The sequence below is a fragment of the Oxyura jamaicensis genome, chromosome 2, assembly GCF_011077185.1.
Source record: "Oxyura jamaicensis isolate SHBP4307 breed ruddy duck chromosome 2, BPBGC_Ojam_1.0, whole genome shotgun sequence".
Classification (NCBI taxonomy): Eukaryota; Metazoa; Chordata; class Aves; order Anseriformes; family Anatidae; genus Oxyura; species Oxyura jamaicensis.
Genome location: NC_048894.1, coordinates 762,846 through 773,450, shown reverse-complemented (window position 1 = coordinate 773,450; position 10,605 = coordinate 762,846). Strand labels below are relative to the sequence as shown.

Sequence of the window (10,605 nt, the reverse complement as noted above, 5' to 3'; positions counted from 1 at the left end):
TCTGCATGCACATACACCAGATGGCTGTAGATTATGTTGCATGCAATAAAACATTAACAAGTCAACACCTTGTTTTATTTGATAGGTGAAAAAAGTGTAGCAACGCTTCCGGGAGACCTAGCCCAGAGCGATATGTATTTTCAAACAGCCTGACTACAGCTTTCCCCTTTGCTTAAGGCATTTCAGAATCCAACCCAAACACAGCTCTGCTTTTAAAAGCTCTCTGTAGCTCTTAGCACGGCTTTTTCCAGCAGTACGCTGGGTTCTGGGAGCACCGTCCTTGCCCCGCTCTCAGCTACTCCTTTCCTACCTCTGCACCGGGCCCACGCTGCACAACCCACGAGAATCACTTCAGCTTCAAAAAGACAAATCAGGAAACGGATCCAGTTGAAAACAAGCAAGCCAGCCAAAACCTGAAGGTGGCGTACGGCCAGAGCCAAAAGGATTTAGGCAGCACCAGCTCCCAAACGCAGCAGCAGGCCCTAGCGAAGTCTGTCACCTGCCCTGGAACATCTTCCCTGTTTCTGCAGAGCACCAACTCCTCAACTCTCTGAAAGAAATCTCTACTACCTGCTTTAAAATTAGCATGTGTCACTTACTCTCCAATGTATAAGCACTGATTTTTTTAATTATTCCATATGGAAAAGGGCAGGGAGAAAGAAACCATGAAGTAATTGTGTAGATCTTCTGCTGTTCTGAGAAGCCTCGTTAACTTGACGCCTGTGACTGTTTCTCTTTTGACACACAGTTTCCACCACTTTGATGTCACTTTTAGACAGTCTTCAACATGAAAAAAATTAAACCCCACCCCACAAAGATGGAACATGAATAAATTAAAAGGCTGCAGACACACAGAAGTATCTTTGATCAGAGTTGTTAGCATCTAGCACATGAAGAATTAAACCTCCAGAAAGCTAGCATTAACAATAACAACCATTTTTAAACACAAATTCTGAAGTTGAGTAAAAAAAACACCATTGCATTTAGGTAGTCATACCTGACGTGTCCTAAGTCCGATTTTATTATGTACTAAATAGAGAGGAAGTATCCTGAGGGAGGTTCGGAAGAGTCCTTAATTTCAGTTTTACACTAAGTTACAAGATGCACCGCCTTCTGTTGACCAGATTTACAATGGCAAATTAAGTACACAGATCACATTTTAAATTCCCATCCTCCATAAGAACACGCTAACTAAAACGGGGAAAAAAAGGCCTTTCTCATTCATCCCCGTCTCTCCCACTCCTGTTAAATTCACCCCGATCTCCTGGATTATTGTTGTCTCGGGGCTGCACCTACGGACCAGCAAGGCTGCGAGTGCTGGGAACATCGCAAGCCTTGGCGACGAGCTGGCCTGCTACAGCTGAGCTGGAGCTCATTGAAAGGGACACCGAGAGAACAGCTCCCACCGATGCCAGGATGACAGCTCTGTCTAGGGCCTGCCAAAGCCCACACCCTTCCCACCAAGAAATAAGGCAGTTTCAGTGGCTCATGCATACAGCCTCGGAGTTCAGTGCTGCTCCCACTGGAGTTCGGTTGGAATTTGACAGGAAAGCTGATTCACAGCGAGAGCCTCTCATAGGAGGGAATGGCATTTGTCATTAAATGTAACTGCTGAAGACAACGAGCTCCAGCATACGCTGTGCTGATAGCAAGAGCAATTACTTTCTGGGTCCCTTACAAGTCTGAAATATTGGTCCACTCAATTCCTAAGAAGTTTCTTGTAGAACAAGGTGGCCTCATGCTGTTCCAAAGACCCGTTTCAGCTTTGGCAGCACACTGCTACAGCAATGACTGTGAGCAACTTACAGCGGGGCAGTTGAGGGTGGAAGGAGATGGAGCAGCACGAGAGAAGCTGCAGAATGATCAGAGCAGCGTAATTTCACTGGCAGCTATGTACTGAATGAAAAAAGTGCATCAGAGGATGACGTACTCAGAAGGAACCTCACCGTCAGTCTCGCTGGGAACAGAAGCCATAAGGGTCAGGGGAGAGCTCAGGTGTGAATGTTACGGGTTCCCTGGAAAGCCATGAAGGTATCCGAGCCCTAGATGTCACCTTGGCCATGGATAACGTACACAGTGCCTTCAGAGTGGAGTGCTTTATGCACATAAGCAATTTCAAACCCAAAAGCAAATGGCATATTTATGAAGAATTTGAAACAAAATAGGTAATTTTAAAACCCTCTGTGGAGAAATGCTAGTTAAAGACGACTGCATTTGGTCAAAACGAGGTGACAGCTGTTCCAAGGACAGATACGGACAACGATGTGATTCAATCAGGTGGCAAGCACTTACCTGGGCGGTGATCTTCTATTCCATGGTCACCATTTTCTAGAACCGTTGGCCCAGAAGCTGAAGTATCTGCAACAAATGACAGGCAATGTTGGTACTGGAGGAAACCCATCTTAATCCAAAGAACAGAGCAGCACTGGCGTTCTCAAACACAGCTAAGGATTTCTCCCCAGATTCCTTTCTAAAATGAAGGCACCCACGTGGCACTGAGCCTGCGCGCCTCGAACCCCAGAAGAGCTGTTCCGTCCCGGAGCCCCTGGTCCATGGTGGACACCCCAGGCACCGTAACGAGAAGCCTGTTTGTATCGTCACCTCACACACAGCCTTCCTAAGGGCCAGGGGACTCCGGATTGCCTTTAAGGGGCGTTCTGTGATTTTTGATCCTGTTCTAAAAGCACAGGTCCATTTTGCTACGCTGCAAAGAAATACTTATTGGAAAGAAAAGGTTGCTTTCAGTCAAACGCTTGTGAGCCTCCGCACAAGATTTACTCTAAAGATGCTTATGTCAGACTTCCTAAAGCAACTTCACTCCCAACGGAGCACGCACGGAGGTGACCAATGGCTCCAGACATCCAGGTGCTCTTTAGGAGTCCGGAGGCCTGATGGGCTGCACCCACGAGTGCTGAGGGAGCTGGGCAACACCAGTGAGAGGACACTCGGGGTTATCTTTGAGAGGTTCATGGTGACTGGAAGAGCTTCCTGAAGGCTGGAAGAAAGCAAACGTCACTCCCATCTTCAAAAACAGCAAGAAAAAGATTCCGGGGAACTACAGACCCCCCAGCCTCACCCCCTACCACCTTTTACCGGGGACTGAAGACCTCCATTTCAGCTTCGACAGCACACTGCTAAGGCAAACATCAGGGAGAGACTCAGAGAGGGGGAGGCTGAGGTGGAAGACAACCAACACAGAGGCACGTAAGACAGCAACCACCGGGAGATTTACTCTTTACAGGACTGGGACATTCAAGGATATTCTCAGTTCCAAATCTTGTTCCAACACAAAAAAATTCAAGCAGCACCGGGATCCACGCACTGAACTTGGACGGTGTGGCAGCAAGACCTGGTGAGAGCTGAGGCACCTTAGAATCAAACAACCAAGGTCTAGTCTCGACTTTGCCATCTGCTCAATGGGCAGAATTTAATTAACAGGTACTAACATGATTTTCTTTAAGAAGCACACTTCTTGTTCTGGTAAGCAAAGTTTTCCCTGTTCATCCAAATACGCTGGTGAAATCCTATATTCTCCCCTAACCTTTACCCTGGGCTGCTGAGAATCAGTAACCATGAGCAATTTGGCAAACTGCTCGAGGAGTTATTCTATTTTCAGCGTGTGAGATCAGACTGGTCCTTACAGAAGCAGCTGGATTAGGCCAGCATTAGTCCTAGCGTGGGCTGCCAGCAGCACAGCGGTTCTGCAGAGCCCCCCCCCGGACAGGTGAACGTTACGAGGCTGTGTACATAAATCATAATTCTTGCAAGAAGCACCAAATCTCAAGATGTTCTGTAATGTCTTCAATAAGCTCCTCTTAACCTCTGTGAACTTAGGCTGTTTCAGAACTGGAAAAATGGGAGAAATCTCTCCACGAATGGCCCTGTAGAGCATTGGTTAATCTTAACAGGCGTCACAAGCCCTAACAGCAGTTCAGCTCCGCAGGACGTTTGCTCTGCTTACTGCGAGCCACTGCCCAGCATAATGGCTACAGAAACCTGAAAGCTCTCCAAAAGCCAGCTGGAGATGCTGCCGTCCCTGAGCCCAAGCCATTTTAAAACAAAGCTACGTTACCAGCGGACGTCAGGCCCAGCACTGCAGGGCTTCACCCAGCTCGCGGGGAAGCAACAGGGAAGTCTTTCCAGTTACTTCAGTGGCTCATGCTGGTGTTTTACAGAAATCCATCATGAACTTGCCAGACAGCTTATAGAAAAACATACACCTACATCCTTTTCAAGGAGCTGAAAATACTCCAGGAATCCCTGGACCTGTTTCTTAGCAGTTAAACACTCCAGCTCCTCCTGCTGTCAGTCTTCACAAGGTCTGGTACTCACTGCAACAGCAGAACAGGCTGAGCCGGGAGCTGGGAAAGCTACTGCCAGGCCCTGCATTCGCTCATCAGATCACGCAAGGAGAGCTCAGGGTCACAGGGCGGCTCGCACAACAGCTTCGCGAGTGCCGAGAGGAAGGCTGGGTGTCGTGGGGAACAACGGGGTCTTACAAGGGATCTCCAAGGAGTTACACAGAAGCCATCGCTCAGCCCAAGTGCGGGAGCTGGGAGCTTTCTCGAGCCCTGCTCAAGCGGGTGCCGTAACGCTGGTTTAACGGAGGCGCTGGCGGCGCCGCTACAACCACAGCTTGAGGCTCGAGTCTTCGGTCAGAGTAAACACGCCAAGCACCTTTTTGTGGTGGGGAAGTGAGGAGCAGCCCCATCTCCGCCACCCACGGACACTTCAGGGGCTTAATCTGCGAGTGAAAACTTGAGGGCAAGTTCTGGTTTAGGCTGGGCACGGTCACGCCGTGCTTCGTGCTGTCCGAATGCGAACGTGACGCCTCGCGCAGCCGACCGGCCGCTGGGAGGTCTCTGCTCCCGGTGTCACTGCCGTTATTTGTGCCTTACAACTAGGACTCTGATTGCAAACATGACTAGATACGGCAAATGCAGCCTGGCTGCATGCTGTTAATGCTCGCTTCATGTTGTAAAGTGGCCATTTGAAGCCTGGGCTGGTAGCACGCACGCATGACCGACTTGTACGCGCTTGGGAACTGCTTCCACCCAGCGGTGCTCGTGGCGGGTCGACGCATTTCAGCTATTCACACAAACACCTCATCTGAAGCAGAGTTCCATCTAGGCTGATCTCCTAGGTAGCAAGTGATCCAAGCCAGCTGTCTTTTATCGAAGCCAGGACAACGCACCCTCCCCTCCTAAGGGCTCTGCAAGTGTAAAACGAAAGCTAAAAGCCACCAAGATATTAGTCAAGACTTTGATCCTTCTGCTCATTTGGGAACCCATTGCTGAGCCCCAAACCTCATTTTAATTTGGCCACTTGAGCGTTTTGATTTGGAGAGGCCCTCTCCTGAAGGTGAGCACAGCACACGTGTGCAACGTGCTTCCGCGCTGCCTTGGCAGGATGATGAGCAGGTGAAGTGCTTGCCTTTAACGTTTGGTTTCTTTGGGAGACAAGCTTCCAGAAAACCAGGTCAAACCAAACGCGCGCTTCCATGAAAACAACTCCCAGCAGTGGAAGGTTTTGGTTTTTATGCCTCTGAAGGTCAGCTCCTTCGGAGCAGTCAGATTCACTTTAGGTAACCGAGCGCAAGTGTGAGAGCACCCGGCAGCCTCCGGGCCAGGGCTCCTCCCCTCCATATTCTAAATTGCTTAAAACCAAAAACCATGTCAAGATGTTGTAACTACATAATCCTCATCAGAATCACAAGATGGTATTTGCATCTGGCCGGTGGATCAAAGGATTGTTTTTATATAAACAAATTTAAGGCAGCATTTGCTAAACCCATAATCTGAAGCAAACGGGCAGTGCCGATCCAACCCCTAATCCCCGGGGGCGGCTGGGCACGGCGCGCACGGCGACGTAGCCGCGGCTCAGCGCGTTCCCACCAGCCGTGCTGCAGCACCCAGGGGACACCGGAGGCCCAAAGGGCCCCAGAGCCCAGCAGCCAGGCCGCGGACACGGCCCCTTCGGCTCCGCGGTCCAGCAGCCTTTCGCTCCTCTGGGTGCGCAGGCTTGGTTGGACGCAGCTTGTCAGAGAGCTCGGATAAAAGACATGGGTGGGAACAAACGTGCTGATCAGCTGGGCACCACGCAGTCAAAACTAGCTGGAAACTCTGAAATAAATGGCTTAGGCTGCTTCAGTTCAGACATTTAAATATTCTGCCTGCAAACAGCTTCAGAACAGGCGTCAAGCTCATCTCCCGGACTCACCGGGAGGCTTACAGCTCGGCTTGCCTGACAGCATTCCCACAGGATGTAAGCACTCCGATCACAATTTCAAGCTTCTAACCATCAGAATTGAAGAGAATTTGAATTTAAAGGAACCAGGGCTCGCTAGGTCCTGTGTTTCGGGGACGCCAGGGCGTCTGAGCACCAGCATCACCCCAGTGATCCTAGAGGCTGTGCAAAACGACTGCCCTAAAAAAATCAAACCATTCTGCCTCGTCAGCGAACCCAGCTAGCTCAGCTGCACCACTTGATTTCAGAAAGCATTGAAAACGTGGCAAGAACACTTTGGCTTATCAAGACAATGCCTAAGGCTCCCTGCTCCTCCAGCAGTGGGAAGGAACCGTCCCAGGGCGCGGGTGGCAGGACAGCTCAGGAGCTTCCTGCACCAGGAGGATGCTCCGCTCCGCTCAGCTCAGCCCAGCTCAGCCCAGCCCAGCCCAGCCCAGCCGGGTCCGGCCAGCAGCACGGCGCAGTGCCAGCAGAGCCATCTCGTGGCAGCGCTGCGTTTGAGAAGCCCCAACATGACCGCCCGTGGCGAATCCAGAGGCCTTCCTCCAGCCCTCGCACCATGCCCAGGATTTGCTTTCCTCTAAAAGTCACCTCCGGATTAGGGAGCCGGGCGAGCGTCAGAGCGCAGGACCTGCACGTCCGCATCGACGCGCTCGAGGCCACGAGCGGCGACGGCGCAGACCCAGCTTTGTCCCCAGGTACATGATGCAGCCGTGCGGAAACGCAGTGTGGGTCCTCACCCGAAATACATCCCACAGGAGCGCTGCTGCCTGCTCTAAGCACTTACAGCACCGCCTCTGCCTCTCAGCTGGCGCCCACTCCCACCCAAAGGTGCACAGCCCTCGCTGTAGGCGAGCCCAATGGAGAGCTGCCTTCGTCTTCACCTGGAAACCGCTCCGTGACTTTGGTGCGAAGCTCTGCAGCATCCCCTAAAATCCTGGGGACAAAAGCAAAGCTAGCTGCAAACGGCACAAAGCCCTGCACGCACCCACAGTGATCCTTCAGCAAAGACCACAGCGGATTACCCCAGAATTCACCAAGTTATCACGTCCAGCCAGGTGCTAGAAAGAAGCAAACCCTTTCCAATGATAGTTTAGAAATTAATTATCATTAAAGCTTTACCCAGGACACATTCAGCTGGCCATCCAACCGCTCATCACCTCTTGATCTCTTTGCACTTGGAGTTCACTGGTCTAAGCCCATCGGACACTCAGGAAAGAGTGAAAAAAAAATCCTCAGGCGGCGATGGAATAGCTTGAGCCCGACAGGACACGTGATGAAACCTCTTCTGACTGGGGAAAGGCACCGTCAGTAGCCGAGGCTGTGCTGTCGGACCACATTTGTGCCTTTCAGCATAAATAAACTAACAGGCAGGGGCTGAAGAGCCCGATCCACGACCGCTGCTCCTCTCCCCCAGGAGAGCAGGGCGCCGGGCAGCCAGGGGGCAGAAGCCTCGCGCCCAGCGCCCCCAGGAGCTGCAGCAGAGGTTGGCCTCCCCTCCACACAGCCTCACCCTACGCCTCACGTGTTTTACAGCCTCTGTAAGAACACGGACATCGAGCTTCCCCTTTTATTTTTATTTTATTTTATTTTTTTTTTGTAAAATCTTTTATAAACGTGGAAGAAATCTCTCAGAAGAAATAGGGATCCCTAGCGCTTCAGGGACAAACAGAGGAGCCAAATTAAGACCTAACGGGATCAAACGCCAAGACTCACCTGCAGTAAACTGACACCGTTATGAACTGCGGAGCCCGGCAAACCCCGACCGCCCCGCACGAGGTGGCCAAGCTGAAAAATGTTATCTTATCCCCCCCAAGCAAGCTCTCCAATGCCGTTAGTTACGGTCTTGTTTTGATTTTGCCAGAGATTTAGATAATGCTCAGAATTGTTCTCCAGCTACACCAAAAAAGGGAGAAACCAATCTCCAGACCAGGAACGCAGATGCAGACACTGCAGCCCCCCTCGCTGAGCGAGGAGAAACGAGTCCTGCTGGAGCACACCGGCAGCCAGGGCAGGCGCCGGGAGGACGAGGGGGTTGGAAGAGCCAGGAGATGCACACAGGCAGCGCCCGGCCCAAAGGAAAGATGTGTCAGCACTCTCAAATCTTTGCCTCCGTTCTGCCTAGGAACTGGCAGGAATTCACAATCTAGCTCAGCGAGTTTTAATTGCCGAGCAAACCCCAAGGCCTCGTTACACCTGCTTCAGGAGTCTGCAGTGATTTGAAATGCCGAGTCCTGATGGTCCTGGGCAAGGGATGCGCATCTGGGGGGACCTAAGGAACTTCTACTGGAAGCTGGTAATACAACGATTTAACAGGAACTGGAAAGCTCTGGTGCTGAGATAGCCTAGAATCTGCAACGTAAGGAGTAAGGAATTGTTTTACAATATTCCTTGAAGCCCGTGCAAAAACGTTAACAAGTCTTCGTGTTTCTGCAACGCCGAGCTACACAAGAGCTGTTGTTGGAGTTCCTATAATTGAATACGATAACACGCATCTGAATAGACCAAAGCTGTGAGTTTTCCAAGCTCTGCCCGCTTCCTTCCTTCCTAATTGTTTGTTAGAATTTAATGAACTGTGCTAGCACAGGAAAATTCGAAATTACGCTTTCTGTACTACCGGGCACCTGACTCGCTTCTAAACAATGCACATAAGCGCCTTGAACCAGAACAGAAATTCCCTTTGTGTGAATCCCCGCGCCGTACTCCTGCAGGTCTTATTTATTCTGATGGGTGATCGTTCCAGTTCTCTGTACGTCCCAACTACATCAGCATTAGTGAGCAGGAAGATTAAGGCACAAAGAATTCTTCTGAAAGAAATCACCAGGTTTCCTCTTCAGGAGCAATCTTTTTTTTAAATATAGCAAAGATCAAGGGGAAAAATAAACAGAAGGCCAAGCACTACATATCAAAGGTGGCTGGTTTCGGGGGGAGGGGGAAAATTTGCTGAGAAATAAACAGGGGAGGACCCCTCGTATCTCGCTGTTCTCCTTCTCATCCAGCATGGGAAGTATCTTTCCAAACCTCTCCTTTTTCTAAGTAGTGTCTGGTAAGGTTACTGGCACCAGTAGATACCAGCTGGGCCAGTGTGTGTTGAGAACCAGCAGACACACCTCCACATTTCACTGCGTACACAGGAGCGGCACGCACACGGCAGCAAGGATTCAGGACAAGCAGACCCCTGGGCCAGCGGGCAGCCGCAGCTCTGGCTACTGAGCGCTCGAGCCTGAAGCTCGCAGCAGCAGGGGCCCTGCGAAGATGCCGACCTGCAGACCACACCAGCAACAACAGCTGATCTTCACGCCTTCATTTCCATCTTCATGCCGGTCACTGGTCTTTACGCCCTGGATGTGCGGTCACCTGGAGTGGCCGTTACCAAACCTCGCCCTGTTCTAGCATTTTGAGAGGGACAGGCCTGGAAATACACCACCAGCAGCGCAGCGTTCGCGCCCTTCTGGCAGCGCTTCCTCTGAGAAGCCCCAGGCAGCCCACCAGGCGTTCATCTAAGAGCATCTTCTGCCGAGTAGGAACGACCGCTTGTTTTGCGGGCTGAAGAACCGAACAGAAGGCAGAGCAGAACAAGAGACAAATTTGATCTCAGTTCTTTGCTCTTCAAATAAACTGTTCAGACTAAAACCAGCAACACACAGAAGTCCTCCTTCAGCGGGCCCAGCAGCAACACAGTAAGCAGAAGCGCTGCGCGACGCCGCGCGGTGAAGCTTTCTGTTCTGCGCCAAGACACTTACGTTCCACCTGAATGCCGTCTGCATGGGCTTTGCTTTTTGGTTCCTGGCTCCCAGCTTTTGCATCGTCATCATCCAGCAGAGGAACGTAGTCTGTTTTGTTTACTGTTTCTCCAACCACGTCGTCAAACTTCTCTGCTTCCAGAGTGGCGATGAAGTCCCTTTTCACTTCTTCCTCGATCTCGGGAGGTGGCTCTGTCAGAGCGTCCGCGAGACTGAGGTTGTGATCCAAGTCGGCCATGGTTCAGCACCTCTGCGACCTACACAGCGATTTGGGGAAGAAGACAAAGAAACAAGCGTATTTTAGTAAGAGCCCTTTTAAGCACGCTCAGTTTTGCTGACAACGGTGCGCCTCCCGATACCTAACCCAAGAACTAACAGTCACTTCAGCTCAAAACTCCCAGATGTTTACAACCCCCCCACACCACAGAGGCGAACAAACAAGCCAGATCACCCGAATCGTGCCACGTTCGGGCAGTAAAACCTGCCACGTGATGTTTTATCAGAACCTTAAAAAAAATACCAGGCCAGCACAAACACAACCTTATATTGATTTGCGCCCTGCCCCAGATCTGCGAGGTAATTACACCGCCCCGGCAGCAGGAAGACAAGTGACGCA

General features: G+C 51.1%; 1 protein-coding gene across 15 annotated transcripts in view; it reads right to left on the bottom strand.

Annotated features, from left to right (window-relative positions):
• MAP4 (microtubule associated protein 4) overlaps positions 1–10,605 on the bottom strand; it is a 115,267-nt gene that overhangs the window by 84,515 nt on the left and 20,147 nt on the right. For all 15 annotated transcript variants that reach the window (XM_035319719.1, XM_035319726.1, XM_035319730.1 and 12 more), the window contains exons 2-3: positions 9,990–10,246; positions 2,293–2,358 (exon numbers count right to left, since the gene is read on the bottom strand). In XM_035319719.1, coding sequence (XP_035175610.1) covers positions 2,293–2,358; positions 9,990–10,227 — 304 coding nt within the window. In that variant the 5' untranslated portion in view covers positions 10,228–10,246. The remainder of the gene's footprint in view (positions 1–2,292; positions 2,359–9,989; positions 10,247–10,605) is intronic.